This window comes from Oncorhynchus masou, chromosome 29, assembly GCF_036934945.1.
Source record: "Oncorhynchus masou masou isolate Uvic2021 chromosome 29, UVic_Omas_1.1, whole genome shotgun sequence".
Taxonomy (NCBI): Eukaryota; Metazoa; Chordata; class Actinopteri; order Salmoniformes; family Salmonidae; genus Oncorhynchus; species Oncorhynchus masou.
In genome coordinates, this window is record NC_088240.1 from 15,402,324 (window position 1) to 15,419,820 (window position 17,497).

A 17,497-nucleotide genomic window follows, 5' to 3' on the forward strand; every position below is an offset into this window, starting at 1 on the left:
GGAGCGCATGTGTACAGTATGTGCATGCGTGTGTCGGTGTCTGTGGGTATGTCTGTCTGCTTACCGTGACGAGGAGGGAAGAAGGACAGTGGCATGTTGTCGGTTTTCTGTTAGGAGAGGGAAAGAAAGAGAGAGATGGGGAAAAGAGAGATGGGGCAGGGAGAGAGGGAAGGGGTGGAGACAGCGAGATCTCCATGATACTGTAGCCTATGGTGATTGGACGACACAACAATGATAAGATGAAGAGCTACTGTTATGGGATTTTTATGAAGAAGGACTAAATTATGTATACATTTAGCTTAGAATTATAACTAAACAGAATACTACTCTGTTACTGTATGAATGTATGAATCTTATTATAATCATAATACTGAATATAAGGTGTGTAGTTTTAGTCCAGAATTAGAACAAGGACTTTGTGTTCCTTGTTAGAAACTAATGGAGCTGTCGTCACACCGGCTGGAACACTGTGTTACTTACAGGACATTCTGTCCCTACCCAGGGAGGGGAGAGACCTTGTAGTAGATTGTTTAACAGGTGGCAGACAATGTGTGAAGGCTTGTGAACTATTTTGCCCTTGTGCCTGAGAGGAGGAGGGACATTTATGATGAAATGTGAGGTATATAAACCAATGTACATGGTATTATGACCAGAGCTCTCGGGAATAAACACTATTGATTAATATTGAGACTGATCTTTGTCTATTTTATGCAAATAAGAACCTTACAAATTCTTAGAAACGGACAAAGTGTTTTGCTTTGTTATAATTGAATTGGTTAATGAACATATAGGACTTGAATTCCTCTAACAGCTACCGACTTCACCTATTTACTTCACTCAATCCAGTCCATGTCTGTCAATATTCAATCAAATTCAAGGGGCTTTATTGGCATTGGAAACATGTTAACATTGCCAAAGCAAGTGAGGTAGATAATATACAAAAGTGAAAAAAACTATAAAAAATTAACAGTAAACATTACACTCACAGAAGTTCCAAAAGAATAAGGACATTACAAATGTCATATTATGTATATATATACAGTGTAGTAACGATGTACAAATGGTTAAAGTACAAAAGGGAAAATAAATAAGCATAAATATGGGTTGCATTTAAAATGGTGTTTGTTCTTCAGTGGTTGACCTTTTCTTGTGGCAACAGGTCACAAATCTTGCTGCTGTGATGGCACACTATGGTATTTCACCCAGTAGATATGGGAGTTTATCAAAATCGGGTTTGTTTTCGAATTCTTTGTGGATCTGTGTAATCTGAGGGAAATGTGTGTCTCTAATATGGTCATACATTGGGCAGGTCATACATTGGGCTCTTCTCTTGAGAGCCAGGTCTACCTATGGCAGCCTTTCTCAATAGCAAGGCTATGCTCACTGAGTCTGTACATAGTCAAAGCTTAAGTTTGGGTCAGTCACAGTGGTCAGGTATTCTGCCACTGTGTACTCTCCTCTGTTTAGGGCCAAATAGCATTCTAGTTTGCTCAGTTTTTTGTTAATTCTTTCCAATGTGTCAAGTAATTATAATTTTGTTTTCTCATGATTTGGTTGGGTCTAATTGTGTTGCTGTCCTAGGGCTTTGTGTATGTCCCTCTCATATTCTCTATCCCTGTATCTTCACTCTCTCTTTCTGTTACATGGTCCCTTGCCCTCTTCACTGTGTCTAATCAGAAATCTCTCCGGCGGGAAGCTGGTTATTCCAACTTTCCCTCATGAAGTGCCAGCGTTGAGGCTAATGCTGGTCAGCTGTGCAGTTGCATAAGAGTGGGGCCGGGGACAAGTGAAACAACAGAGGAACACAGTCCAGTCACCGAGCACGGCCAGTAACTTAAGGCCAACACTTATTTTTTCTCTTCTCACCTCCACATCTTTCCAAACTTGTTTTCCTCCATCTCTGGTTTGATCCTCTCCTCTCCTCTCCTCCCCTCTCCTCTCCTCTCCTCTCCTCTCTCCCTCTCCTCTCCTCTCCTCTCCTCTCCTCTCCTCTCCTCTCCTCTCCTCTCCTCTCCTCCCTCTCCTCTCCTCTCCCTCTCCCCTCTCCCTCTCCCCTCTCCCTCTCCCCCTCCCCTCCCCCCTCCCCTCCCCTCCCCTCCCCTCCCCTCCCCTCCCTCCTCTCCCCTCTCCTCTCCTCTCCCCTCCTCTCCTCTCCTCTCCTCTCCTCCTCTCCCCTCTCCCCTCCCTCCCCCTCCTCTCCTCTCCTCCTCTCCTCTCCTCTGCTGTCCTCTCCTCACCACTCCTCTCATCTCCTCTTCTCTGCTCTCCTCTGGTCTCTTCAGTAATACATATGCTAGACTGGCTATGGTCACTCTACTGGTCTTGGCCAGCTATGGCTAGCTACTTGTTAGCTAGCTACTTGATTCAGCTATTTCCACTAAGGAGCAGGACGGAAAGGAAGCTCCAGGCATCCCTTATATTACACTGTGGACTTACTAAAGACAGACTAGAGTACACTACAGACTAGAGCACACTACAGACTAGAGTACACTACAGACTAGAGGTGCACTACAGACTAGTGTACACTACAGACTAGAGTAACACTACAGACTAGAGTACACTACAGACTAGAGTACACTACAGACTAGGGTACACTACAGACTAGAGTACACTACAGACTAGAGTACACTACAGACTAGAGTACACTACAGACTAGAGCACACTACAGACTAGAGTACACTACAGACAAGAGTACACTACAGACTAGAGCACACTACACACTAGAGTACACTACAGACTAGAGCACACTACAGACTAGAGCTAAATCACCAACAGTACAGAACACCACAGACAGAGCACACTACAGACTAGATTACACTACAGACTAGGCACACTACAGACTGACACACCACAGACTAGAAGTAATAAACATCAGACTAGAGCACACGTTACAGACTACCGTAAGTACATATACAGAGTGGGAGTTTACATACACTAGGTTGGACATTAAAACTCCTTTTCAACAGAGCACACTACAGACTAGAGTAACTAAACTATAGTTTTGGCACTCAGTTAGACATCTATAGTGCATGACTACAGACTCATTTTTACAATTGTTTACAGACTAGATTATTTCACTATAGATTACTGTATCACAGATTCCTGGGTCAGACGTTTACACTACAGACTAGAGTACACTACAGACTTTAAACACACTACAGACTAGAACACTACATGGATTTAGAAGATTCTGATAGTCTACTACAGATTTGACATTGGCGGTGTACCTGGGGATGTTGTCACTACAGACTACAGAGCTCACACTACAGACTCTGAGAGCACACTGTTACAGACTGGAGTACTGACTTGTTTGTGTTTTTACAGACAAGCACACTACAGACTAGAGCACACTACAGACTAGGTGCATCCTACAGACTAGAGTTCACACTACAGACTAGAGCACATTTACAGATTAGAGCACACTGTTTACAGACTAGAGCACACTACAGACTAGAGCACACTACAGACAAGAAGTACACTACGGACAGAACTACACGTACAGACCAGAGCACACAGACAGAGGAGAATTGTCTGCACTCGACATGCCTAGACCCTGGCACACTCAGACTTCACAAGACAGGTTCACCAACTCCACCTCGATCCACAACGCCCACTTCACCCAGGGTTTAGCAGGAGTCTCCGGAGCCCAGGATCAACAACCAGCCCGTTACAGGGGAGCCCACTGAGTCCGCTCATTCCTTCAGTGTGATGTGGTGGGAAAGCACAACACAACACAGGAAGCAATAAACATCTGGCCTTTCAACCACTCCCTAGGACTGGACCGTAACGGCAATCTGGGAGGCAGGGTTGAAGTGTATTAACCAGTTTCAGGACTTTAGGTTGAGATGTCAGGTTTAAAACCGTTCTGTTTTTCAAGGAGGCTTCCACACATTTCCCTTGTTAACAAACTATAACGGATTTTGGCAAGTGAGTTCGACATCTACTGCCTCTAGTGACTGGAACGAGACTGTGTTTTCTGGAACTCGTCGAGGTTAAGGATGAGATCCTTCCCGGGAAAACGATTCCAGTCTGGACTCCTTAATAGCCCCCGCTATTCATTTTTTCAAAATAGACGACGGTTTGATTTCGAGCTCGTGGAAAGGATTCTCCGTTGCTCCCCTATCACAACTGCCAGTGCCGCATCACTGCCACCTTTGACATACGGCTCGGATGCTGAGCCTTTAAACAGCTGGGGGGAAAATCTCGGCCAGAAGGAACGATGAATCAATGGTTCTACTGCGGCTTGGTCATTTAGTCAATTGTCCAGTAAAAGCCAGAGCTCATCAGGGGAGGGCTACTGTGAGCAAACAATAGTACACAGGTCTCCTTCTGGAAACTACCTTTCCGGTCCATCTCCGCTGGCCCGGTTCATCTGTTCCTGCAGTGCATGGGAAACTCTGGGGCGGAGGGAAATCATGGCCAAGACCTCAGGGAACATGACATTCCTCTCAGAAGTTAGGGAGCCCACGGACCTTGTTCGCTTTAGATGGTAGTTCTCTCCCCAAGATTCAGCGTGAGACGTGCCTTTAACCCTCACTGTCTCTGGTAATCATAGCAAACCATTTATTTTTTAATTTTTCGTTCACCTTTTACACCTGTTGTTTTGGGTCATCCACTAGTGCGCCATAACCCTTCTATTAATGGTCTAGTAATACTATCCTATCCTGGAATGTTTCTTGTCATGTGACCTGTAAAATGTCTGCATCCCTCCTGTTTCCTCTGTCTCAACTTCACAGGAGGATAGAGATTTGACAGGGGTGCCGGAGGAGTATCACAATCTGCGCACGGTGTTCAGTCGAAAATAGCCACTCTATATCCACACCGGTAAAATGACTATAGTATTGATCTCCTTGAAAGGAAAAGGGGTAGGATTATACTCTCAAAAACCGGCATCCCAACGTAAGGCCAGAGGATTATTTGTCGGTTTGCACGCCGGTACCATAGTCTCCTCCTCCTCTCCCGCCGGAGGGGGATTTTTTTTTGGAAGAAACGGGTCCCTGCGCCCATGTGATTATGAGGGCTGAATGACATAACAGTTAAGAACTGTTATCCATAATGACCTCTTATGTTTCAGGGATCCTGCAGGGAGCCAGGTTTTTCACCAAGTTGGACAATCGAACGCCTACCATCCGTCGCATCAGGGAGGGGGACGAGTGGACAACTTCATGTTAGGTGGGGGTCCTTTGCCTGCAGGACGACTCCAGCTGTCTTTCACAAAGTTAATGACATCCTGAGAGACATGCTGAAATTTTTGTTTTGTGGACGATATCCTGATTTTTTCACCGTCTCTCGATTCAGTTCAGCACGTAGGAAGTCCTCCAGCGCCTTTTGGAGAACTGTCTTTATGTGAAGGCTGACAAGTGAATTTTCATGCCGCCTCTGTCCCTTTTCAACCGTTATTTCCGCTGAGGGCATTAAGATGGATCCCGCTAAGGTCCAGGCTGTCATTGATTGGCCCGTAAACCTCAAGTCACGCCCAGCTGCAAAATGTCTGAAAAAAATAAAAGGAGAACATCCGTAACTCTCGGTCAGGTATTAGCTCAGTTACAGCCCACTTCTGTTAAGACGTAAAGTGGTCCAACATTCACCCAACTTTTGATCTTCTTAAGAAGGGAAATTTTGTTACCCTGACATTCTAGTCAATGTTGAGGTTGAAGGCAAGGTGGGCGTGGGAGCCATTCTTTCTGAGTGTATGTAAACTCTCTGACGGCAAGGTCCACTTGGCGAATGTATCGCCGAAAAAACGTAACTATGATGCTGAAATAAATCATTAACTGCTCGCCATCCGCATTTAGGCGAATGGCGACAGTGGTTGAGGGGGCGAACTGATCTTTGTCGTTTGGATGCACCATGGAACCTTGAGTACATCCGTTCAGCCAAACGTTTAATGACCTCAGGCCCATGTTTTTGGCTGTTTGGTTTGTAAATTTCTTATCGTCCGGGCTCAAAAACACCAAGCCTGATGCTTTATCTCGTCTCTTCAGTTCTTCTGAGGTCTCCATCCATTTGTGGATTCTTTGAAGGGCGTGTTTCGGGTTGACTGTCTGGGGAATTAAGAGGCAGGTAAGTGTTTAAGATGACCACACTCCGTCGTTGGAGCTTGTCCTGGAACCTTCTGTTCGTTCCCGTTCACTATTCGTCCGGCCGTTCTTCAGTGGGTCTGGGTAGCCGGCCACCCGGCGTTCGGGGTACGCCGTCCATTCGCCACATTTTCTGGTAGTATTATGACATTGTCGATTTGTCGCCGCTTGTTCTATGACAGACTAAATCTGGGAACTCTCCTCCTCCGCCGTCTCAGACCGCTTCCCATTCCCCTCGCAGGTCTCACACATAGATTTCATCACCGGACTGCCTTCATCATGGGGAACACAGTTATTCTTACGGTTGTCGATAGATTTCTAACATTTCATTCCTTTCGCTGCTCCCTATGACAAGGAAACATCAGATCATTATCGAGAATGTCAGACATGGCCTTCCGTCTGACATGTTTCCGACAGAGGATTCTAGTTTCACGACTCATTTGGAGGGAGTTTTGCCGTTTGATTGGGGCTTCCGTCAGCTCGTCCGGCTTTCATCCCCAGTTTTGTGACACGGGCCAATCAGACTGTTGGTGATTTTACGCAGTCTTTCTTTTCGTAACCCTGGTTTTCCAGAACAGCTCCCTGGGCAGAAGACGAGGTCCCTCGTCTGAGACCGGTCTATCTCCTTTTCAGAGTAGCCTCGATAGGTACCAGCCTCCGCTGTTCTCATCTCAGCTCGCCGAGTCCTGCGTCCCCTCCGCTCAGGCTTTTGTCCAGCGTTGGGCGCACCTGGAAGGGGGTCAGGTCGGCACTTTGTTAATAGGGCGCAGACTGTGAGGGCCGTTAAGCGTAGGACCAAGAGTTGATATTGACATGCGGTCAGATGAGTATCACTCTCCACTACAGAACCTTCCCCTTAAGACAGCTTCCCAAGCTGGCCCCTGGCGGTTCAATGGTCCGTTCAGTATTTCCCAGGTCATTAATCCTGTCAGTGTTGTGTGCTATGACATCTGTCTTCCATGTCTCCTGTGTTAAGCCCGTTCTTGGACAAGCCCCCGCAAGTCCCTCCCCCATCCTTGTCGACGGGCACCCATCTTTGTTCAAGATTTTGGACATGAGCCCTGTGCCGTGGTCATCAGTACCTAGTGGATTGGGAGGGTACGGTCCTGAGGAGAGGAGTTGGGTTCCCTCTCGGGACACGTGCTGGACCGTTCGCTGATCGATGATTTCCTCCGTTGCCAGGTTTCCTCCTCGAGTGCGCCAGGACAAGTTGGGACATGAGTCTTGTTATGTCTGTTCCTGTAACCCTCTTCACTGTCTCTCTCTGCTGGCTTTTTAGGTTACCTTCTCTGGGAGTCTCATTCTTCAGCTGTTCAACATCTGGTAACTAGCTCATCAACTCTTTCACACCTGTTCTCTCTTCCCCTCTGATTAGGTCTCTATTTCTCTCAAATGATGTTCCTGCTACTTTCAGTGTCTGATTCTTGTTTGTGTTTTTGATGAGGAAGCTGTCCCCAGCTTCCACCTTGTCCTATCCTGGGAGGCCTGGCAGGTGCATCCTGCACTATACTACGTTCTTTTTGTTCCATTGTCAACGTTGGAAGAGGATTTATGCCATTCCAGTTTTTCATTAAAGAACTCTGTTTTCTGTTAAAACCGCTTTTGGGTCTTCACTCAAGTACATAACAGATGTATTTCAAGGCTTACCTTCAAACTCAGTGCCTCTTTGTTTGACATCATGGGAAAATCAAAAGAAATCAGCCAAGTCAGAAAGAAAATTGTAGACCTCCACAAGTGGGTTCATCCTTGGGAGCAATTTCCAAACGCCTGAAGGTGCACTGTTCATCTGTACAAACAATAGTACACAAGTATAAACACCATGGGACCACGCAGCCGTCATACCACTCAGGATTGGGCGTTCTGTCATCTAGAGATGAACGCTTTGGTGAGAAAAGTGCAAATCAATCCCGGAACAACAGCAAAGGACCTTGTGAAGATGCTGGAGGAGTGTATCTATATCCACAGTAAAATGAGTCCTATATTGACATAACCTGAAAGGCCACTCAGCAGGAAGAAGCCACTGCTCCAAAACCGCCATAAAAAGCCAGACTACGGTTTGCAACTGCACATGGGGATAGAGATCTTACTTTTTGGAGAAATGTCCTCTGGTCTGATGAAATGAAAATAGAACTGTTTGGCCATAATGACCATCGTTATGTTTGGAGGAAAAGGAGATGCTTGTAATCCAAAGAACACCATCCCAACCGTGAAGCACAGGGGGGGGGCAGCTTCATGTTGTGGGGGTACTTTGCTGCAGGAGGGACTAGTGCACTTCACAAAATGGATGACATCATAGGAAAATGATGTGGATATATTGAAGCAACATCTCAAGACATCACTTAGGAAGTTAAAGCTTGGTCGCAAATGGGTCTTCCAAATGGACAATGACCCCAAGCATACTTCCAAAGTTGTGGACAACAAAGTCAAGGTATTGGAGTGGCCATCACAAAGCCCTAACCTCAATCCCATAGAAAATGTGTGGGCAGAACAAGGAGAACAACAAACCTGCCTCAGTTACACCAGCTCTGTCAGGAGGAATGGGCCAAAATTCACCCAACTTATTGTGGGAAGCTTGTGGAAGGCTACCTGAAATGTTTGACCCAAGTTCAACAATTTAAAGGCAATGCTACCGAATACTAATTGAGTGCATGTAAACTTCTGACCCACTGGGAATGTGATGAAAAAAATAAAAGCTGAAATAAATCATTAACTCTACTATTATTCTGACGTTTCACATTCTTAAAATAAAGTGGTGATCCTAACTGATCTAAGACAGGGAATTTTTTACCAGGATTAAATGTCAGGAATGAAAAACTGAGTTTAAATGTATTTGGCTGAGGTTATGTAAACTTCCAACTTCAACTGTATAAAAAAATGTGTAAGATACTGACAGACTCAGTGCTGCATCCATTTGTGGATGTGTTTGAAGGGGGAATGATTTGAGCGATGCACCATGGAAGGAAAGAGACGAAGTGTTTAAGTGACCTACCCATGTTGGTGTTGTGGATAACTGGCTTGCTCCACACTCCACTGCGTTCTTCGTTGTTGGGTCGGACACCAAACTCGTAGGCCGTGTTGGGCTTCAGGTTATCGATGACCATGTCGCTGGAGGGGCAGGTCTGTTGAGTCCATTCCGGTTCCTCTCACGGTAACGCACTGTGTAGTGCCTGGGTCAACACAGATAGAACACAACATTGTTCATTATCACACATTGTCATCAGTAGTATTATAACATTGTGTATTGGTGACTATGACAACAAACATAGAATGTAATAGAAATGTCAGACATTGTGTAGTAACATGGATACTACAGCAGGATGACATAGTTTCTAGGGACTCATTTGTAACACAATGGCTTGTTATTTAGCTGTGACAGCTGTCTGTTCACATTTTGTGACAGTGACAGCTGTGAATGCATGAGCTGTAAGTTCTAGTTTCCTGGTTGAGATGTGTTGTGCAGGCCATGAGCTGACATTCAAGTGTTTAGAAAGCTAGTAGGAACTTTAGAGTTTGCTGTGAGCAGAGCAGGTTGAGGTCAAGCTTTCCAATGGGTTTTCCAAAGCTCAGTGGAGAGAAGAGAGGAAGTTTAGAGAGGTCAGTTGGTTGATGTGTAGGATGAGGATCACTCCACCACTATAAACATGTGCCCTGCTCCCACTGCCTCCCTGGCGGAACAATGTGTTGCAGTTATACCAACATTTTAATGCTTCTCTGTCTATAACATACTGTAAATGTCATGTGAGTGAAATAATTATTTCTCTGTGAAAATAATCTCCTTAGTGTGGTGACCCACTGTGTGTTTGGCCCATCTGAGTACCCTTACTGCCCTGTGTCTCTATGGACAGAGAGCAGCAAGACAAACCAGCACTGGAACGGGAAAAACATGAACCTTTGTAGACAAGTTGGGACATGAGCTGTGTCTATAACCCCTCACTGGCTGCTCTGCTGAGCGTGCATGTTTGTAATTATTTCTGTGTGTCTATAACATGTCCTCCAGCAGTCGCTCATGATGTGTAGGGCATCTTGAGGAAGGTCCCCCAGGACAGCAGCACTCTGTGGGGGTCACATGACCTGCTCACCAGGTGCAGTGGCTTCTCCAGGTTCACCTTGCCTGGGGAGTCACATGGGCTGAGTTCAAAGGTCAACCTCATCAAATTCAAAGCAATGGGTATAAATAAGAAAAGAGTCAATGTAATCTATCAAATGATTACTGGTAACACAGAGTTGGTGCTGCAGTACCTGTGCACTGTTTCTTCACATTGTTAACTGGGACGGGCTGGACAGCAATCAGGTACTTGGGCTCTGCATCTGGAAGAGTAGATTAGGGTTTAGCTCTGTAGCAGAAGAAATGAGTGCTCTGTGTGTGTAGGTAATTATTTGTGTGTCTATAACATGAGTGAGCATCTGCATGTGTCTAAGTATGTATGTTGTACGGATGTTGGATGAGTCAATGAGTCTACACAGATGTGTCCTTTGTCAGTGATGCATAGACTCAAACCATGAAGATTAAACATGTGTCAGAGCAATCTACCACAGTTCATGGGGCATAATCATGTAATCATACATTACATATAACACACACACTGCTCACCGATCTCGGTCTCGTAGGGCAGTCCGTTCTCTGGGAGTTGGATGAACTGTTTAGAGAACATGCTGCTGCCGTAGCCCAGGATGTAGCCCTCCAGCTTGGTGTCAGCGTTATAACAAACTTCATCACAATGGTGTCGCCTGTAGCGTTGATCCTCACCTTCATGTTCTGACTCTCACTGGGGGCAGAGAGAGCATATAGTATTCAGCATGGTGCGCACACACACACACACACACAGCATGCCCAGTCCCCTCCTGGGGTAATTATTTCTTGTAAATAAGAACTTGTTCTTATTTGACTTGGTATGTTAAGTAAAGGTTAAATAAAAATGATCATAAATATGTAAATTACTGGTAGTGAACAGGGACTGTATGTTAATTGGGTAGATATTTCAGGTCTGTGTTGGGTATGAGACGGAATGGAAGGATACAAAGCTGCGTTAACTTGTGAAGTTAAACGCAAAAACAGAGAGAAGTAGGTCAGAATGATCAAATATGTCACTCGTTTCTATAACATGAGCGTGTGTCGCACGTAAAGAGGTAGGCATTTGAACATAAACATTTATGTTTAAAAACGTGTTCTGGAACATGTGAGCTGTTCATGTGCCTTAAAAGCAAATGTATATATCTGAAAATACTATAAAAGATTTGTTTTATTTTATTATGATCTGGTTTAGCCATGGAAAAAGCTGCACCTTCTAGTCATGATTAGCTGAGATAATTGATGGGCTGGACACTCCGAGAGATGAGTTCGGATTAACATGAGCTGCTCTGTATGTGTAGGTAATTATTTCTCTGTCTATAACATGAGCTGCTCTGTATGTGTAGGTAATTATTTCTCTGAGCTGCTCTGTATGTGTAGGTAATTATTTCTCTGTCTATAACATGAGCTGCTCTGTATGTGTAGGTAATTATTTCTCTGTCTATAACATGAGCTGCTCTGTATGTGTAGGTAATTATTTCTCTGTCTATAACATGAGCTGCTCTGTATGTGTAGGTAATTATTTCTCTGTCTATAACATGAGCTGCTCTGTATGTGTAGGTAATTATTTCTCTGTCTATAACATGAGCTGCTCTGTATGTGTAGGTAATTATTTCTCTGTCTATAACATGAGCTGCTCTGTATGTGTAGGTAATTATTTCTCTGTCTATAACATGAGCTGCTCTGTATGTGTAGGTAATTATTTCTCTGTCTATAACATGAGCTGCTCTGTATGTGTAGGTAATTATTTCTCTGTCTATAACATGAGCTGCTCTGTATGTGTAGGTAATTATTTCTCTGTCTATAACATGAGCTGCTCTGTATGTGTAGGTAATTATTTCTCTGTCTATAACATGAGCTGCTTGTATGTGTAGGTAAGGTAATTATTTCTCTGTCTATAACATGAGCTGCTCTGTATGTGTAGGTAATTATTTCTCTGTCTATAACATGAGCTGCTCTGTATGTGTAGGTAATTATTTCTCTGTCTATAACATGAGCTGCTCTGTATGTGTAGGTAATTATTTCTCTGTCTATAACATGAGCTGCTCTGTATGTGTAGGTAATTATTTCTCTGTCTATAACATGAGCTGCTCTGTATGTGTAGGTAATTATTTCTCTGTCTATAACATGAGCTGCTCTGTATGTGTAGGTAATTATTTCTCTGTCTATAACATGAGCTGCTCTGTATGTGTAGGTAATTATTTCTCTGTCTATAACATGAGCTGCTCTGTATGTGTAGGTAATTATTTCTCTGTCTATAACATGAGCTGCTCTGTATGTGTAGGTAATTATTTCTCTGTCTATAACATGAGCTGCTCTGTATGTGTAGGTATTGTGTGTAGATTGCTGAGGATATTGTTTTATTGAATCCATTTTAGACAAAGGCTGTAACGTAACAACATGTGGAAAAAGACAAGGGGTCAGAATACTTTCTGAAGGCAGTGTAAGACTGAATCGAGCTAGTTGGTCACGTATTTTACTTCATTATACAGTCTGTGCATTTTGCAAACTGCAGTGAGATATTTAAGGGCAAACTAAATAGTTAATTAAGTTGAAATTGTGGAACATGCTTTTGAAAAAATAAATATGCACACACTGCCAGCAGCCGCCAGAGGTGAAGAGGTCGTCCAGAAATGAGGGGAAACCATGCTTTTGATAAATAACCTTAAGCTTTGCCAACTGTGTGTTTTCTATCAAAACTGCATTTGTTTTTTTTCTCTTCAATATTTCAGATCAAACAATGAGGGATTGGCTTTTGCTTTGGCTCCAAGGAGGGGGGTTTCCAGTGTATGAAACATTTGGAAACTTCAGGCTACGTTTCTCCAACTCCAAAACAAGCAAACATTGTCTCAGTCACCTAAGAACCTGGTCCAAACCCCAACAGTTTGGCCGTTCTTCACCAGGGGCTATTTGTCTTATCTGTATTTCCAGTTTGAAATGACTGGATGTTTAGAAATGGTCCGTCATTACTCAAATCATCTACGGAGCCTTCAGAATGTTTTCATACCTCTTGACTTATTCCACAATTGTTGTGTTACAGCCTGAATTCAAATTAAAGCTGTTCACAGCCAAGCCACAAGAACAGATGAGACGAGAAAGGAGCCAACAACAACACAGATAAGGAAGAGGATTTTGTTATCGTCTTGGATACAGGCAGTGAGGATTAAGAATGACGAATTAAGTTCCAACATCTCCTACGTAACAGAATGCTCAAACTGACCAAAGCTTTGTCACGGTTACCACGGACTTACAGCAACAACATATTACTAAACAATTGTGTTACCATATATGTTACTACACAGGTATGAGAGAAACGTCATGTGAAATGTTTAGATAAAAACATTGAGAAAGCTAATTGGCTCTTCATCTGAGAAAATGTAGTCCACATGTTTTGACAGGGACACAGTGTGTGCAGTGTGCTTCATACTCTGTTCCAGGTCTCAGCAGCTAAGCACACTTATTTAATTATGCAATAGATCAGTAAATCATACATTCTTTCATAAATGTCATCTGAATGTTATTAGAAGGTGATAACCAATGCAAATTTCCCACATAGCTGCAGTATCCATCCAAGTGGTTACTAAGAGGGAAGATCAGTTAGATGTTTTGTTTTTATGGAGGAGAGCTCTGCCTGTCACCATGTTATCATGGGGTTTACTACAGCAACTTCCTCCACTCGCACGCTTCAACAAATATCAGAGAAACGACACAATCCTAAAATACGATCCTTTCTTGATCAAGAGATGAAACCTCCACCTCATACTGATAGTGAATCACCACAAAAATGGACCAGATAATCCATCAGCACACTTGACAAGACACAATAAACCCTCCCACTCTGATCCCACTGTATTCCTCTATGGCTGGATCATAGAGTCTCCCTTAGATTGAAGACACTGAGCGGAAACATTGACTGGAGGCGACTGGGCTTCACAGCGGCCATCCTGGCTCATCACTGGTGATGGATGGTCCTCTGGGGGAGGGAGGAGGTCATTAGTTCTGTCAGTGGTTGAGCTCAGTGCTCTCGCAAATTCAGTGTGTGTGTGTGTGTGTGTGTGTGTGTGTGTGGGGGGGGGGGCTTTGGAATCATTGTCATGTTGTTGATTTTAATCTTGCCAAACTAGGTCCTCTTGGCAGCTTGTTTTGTGTTCTTAGTCTTTGGATTCCTCCTCCCTCATGTCCTTCCATACTTGTTCTTCTCCTTCCTCTGTTTGAAGGGACATTGACTACTATGATCCCACTGTATGCACATGCAATACATAAAACACACACATTCACACACTACTGAGCAGGTTTTGTGTTTTAGGGGCTGTGTGGCTCTAATCTAGTTGAATACTGTGGGGCTATGTGGCTCAAGTCTAGTTCAGGACTGTGGGGCTCTGTGGCTCTAGTCTAGTTGAAGACTGTGGGGCTCTTTAAATTTAGTCTAGTTGAAGACTGTGGGGCTCTTTAAATTTAGTCTAGTTGAAGACTGTGGGGCTCTTTAAATTTAGTCTAGTTGAAGACTGTGGGGCTCTTTAACTTTAGCCTAGAAGAAGACTGTGAGGCTCTTTAACTTTAGTCTAGTTGAAGACTGTGGGGCTCTTTAACTTTAGTCTAGTTGAAGACTGTGGGGCTCTTTAACTTTAGTCTAGTTGAAGACTGTGGGGCTCTTTAACTTTAGTCTAGTTGAAGACTGTGGGGCTCTTTAACTTTAGTCTAGTTGAAGACTGTGGGACTCTTTAACTTTAGTCTAGTTGAAGACTGTGGGGCTCTTTAACTTTAGTCTAGTTGAAGACTGTGGGGCTCTTTAACTTTAGTCTAGTTGAAGACTGTGGGGCTCTTTAACTTTAGTCTAGTTGAAGACTGTGGGGCTCTTTAACTTTAGTCTAGTTGAAGACTGTGGGGCTCTTTAACTTTAGTCTAGTTGAAGACTGTGGGGCTCTTTAACTTTAGTCTAGTTGAAGACTGTGGGGCTCTTTAACTTTAGTCTAGTTGAAGACTGTGGGGCTCTGTGGCTGTAGTTGATTTTATGTCGGCCAATTCTGAATATTTTATGTCTGTTACCACTGATAACCTGAATGACCCTAGAAGGTTTAGGAAGGCTATTAGGTCTATGTCTGGTAACAGTAATGTTAATGATTTACCGTCATGTGTTTTGAAGGACTCTGTTGCTGTATATGACAAAACTGAAATGCTGAATTGTTTCAATGAGCACTTTGTATCATCTGGTAGGCTGTTTGGTTCAGTGTCCTCTGTCTCTGTACAACCCTGTGTGGATGAACCAGTGAGAGCTGGTCATTCTTTTAGCTTTTTGCCATTCTCAGTGCAGGTGGTACATAAAGCCCTGAAATCCTTAGATCCGAGAAAGCCTGCAGGTCCTGATCTTTTGGATCTCTGCTCTTTAAATATGGCAGCTGACTTCATAGCTGAACCACTTACATCTCTGTTCAATATAACCCTGGAATGTAATGAAATTCCAAAGATCTGGAAATCAGCATTTGTCCGACCACTTTTAAAAGGGGAGATCCAACTCTTTTAAATAATTATAGGCCAATCTCAATGCTGTCACCCCTGGTGAAAATACTTGAAACCCTTGTGAGTTTTTATTTACTAACTATATTTTATCAATGTACCAATCGGGCTTCAGGAAGAAGCATAGCACAATTACAGCAGCCATGAAGGTTTTAAATGATATCACTGAAGCCCTTGACAAAAAACAGCACTGTGTCTCACTTTGTATTGATCTCTCTAAGGCTGTTGATACAGTTGATCATGCTATACTAAGGCAGAGATCGTCGAGTGTAGGTCTTTCAGAGCATGCAGTTGCATGGTTTGTTAACTATCTGTCTGATAGAACTCAGTGCACTCAATTTGATGGGCTTATGTCTGTTAAATGTTCTGTCTTTAATGGTGTGCCCCAAGGCTCTGGACTTGGTCCTCTCTTATTCACAATTTATATAAATGATTTCGACAAAAATGTCCAAAATGCAAAACTTCATTTTTATGCTGATGACACTGTTATTTACTGTTGTGCCTCGTCTCTTACAAAAGCTTTATTTATATTTACAAAGCCATTTTGGGTTTACTACCTTTTAATTTGGCCATTTATATTGTTCAGAAATGTGGTGGGTACGCTCTTCGTTCGCTGGACTTTATCCTGCTAACTGTTCCAAATGTCCGAACTGAATTTGGTAAAAGGGCTTTTATGTACTCTGCGCCATCGTCTTGGAACACCTTACAAAATACTTTTAAATGGGAAGAACTTGTCCCGATTAGTGTTCTTAAATCACTCATGAATGATCTTGAGACCGATTCCCTGACCTGTCAATGTTTTTCATCTCTTGAAAAATATATTTTAAATCTCAATGAGCCCCTCCTGGTTAAATAAAGGTTAAATAAAAAAATATAAAAAAATATCGCTCTGCTGGTGTTTGGCTCTCAGGTTTCCATCCTGGGAATGAGAAGGTGAAGAGCTGGGGAAGAATGGTTCCGCCTCAGAACAAAAAGAGTGAGGCCTCACCTACAGTATCACATAACTCCAATGGGGGACAGCGGAGGGTGTGGGGTTTGATAAGCTTTAGGGGGCTTTACGCCAGGGAGGAGAGCTTTACCTCACAGCCCAGCCATGCTCCAGGTTCTCAGGGAGGAGAGCTTTACCTCACAGCCCAGCCATGCTCCAGGTTCTCAGGGAGGAGAGCTTTACCTCACAGCCCAGCCATGCTCCAGGTTCTCAGGGAGGAGAGCTTTACCTCACAGCCCAGCCAAGCTCCAGGTTCTCAGGGAGGAGAGCTTTACCTCACAGCCAAGCCATGCTCCAGGTTCTCAGGGAGGAGAGCTTTACCTCACAGCCCAGCCATGCTCCAGGTTCTCAGGGAGGAGAGCTTTACCTCACAGCCCAGCCGTGCTCCAGGTTCTCAGGGAGGAGAGCTTTACCTCACAACCCAGCTAGAGAGAGCCGTGCCTGAGCTAACACTCCCACACTATGATCTGCACTGGTCTGCCTGATCTCGTACTACATCTCCCACATCTGATCTGATCTCATACTATATCTCCCACATCTGATCTGATCTCATACTATATATCCCACATCTGATCTGATCTCATACTATATATCCCACATCTGATCTGATCTCATACTATATATCCCACATCTGATCTGATCTCATACTATATATCCCACATCTGATCTGATCTCATACTATATATCCCACATCTGATCTGATCTCATACTATATAGCCCACATCTGATCTGATCTCATACTATATCTCCCACATCTGATCTGATCTCATACTATATATCCCACATCTGATCTGATCTCATACTATATATCCCACATCTGGCTCAACTACAGCTATTTTCTGCGGT

General features: G+C 43.7%; 1 protein-coding gene across 1 annotated transcript in view; it reads right to left on the minus strand.

The window, feature by feature from the left end:
* The window catches only part of LOC135519473 (target of Nesh-SH3-like), a 51,410-nt gene extending 34,941 nt beyond the window's left edge, over positions 1-16,469 (minus strand). The window contains 6 exon segments of the mRNA XM_064944706.1: positions 9,070-9,220; positions 10,133-10,191; positions 10,320-10,388; positions 10,672-10,782; positions 10,785-10,846; positions 16,453-16,469. Coding sequence (XP_064800778.1) covers positions 9,070-9,220; positions 10,133-10,191; positions 10,320-10,388; positions 10,672-10,782; positions 10,785-10,846; positions 16,453-16,469 — 469 coding nt within the window.
* Positions 16,470-17,497: the final 1,028 nt, after the last annotated feature.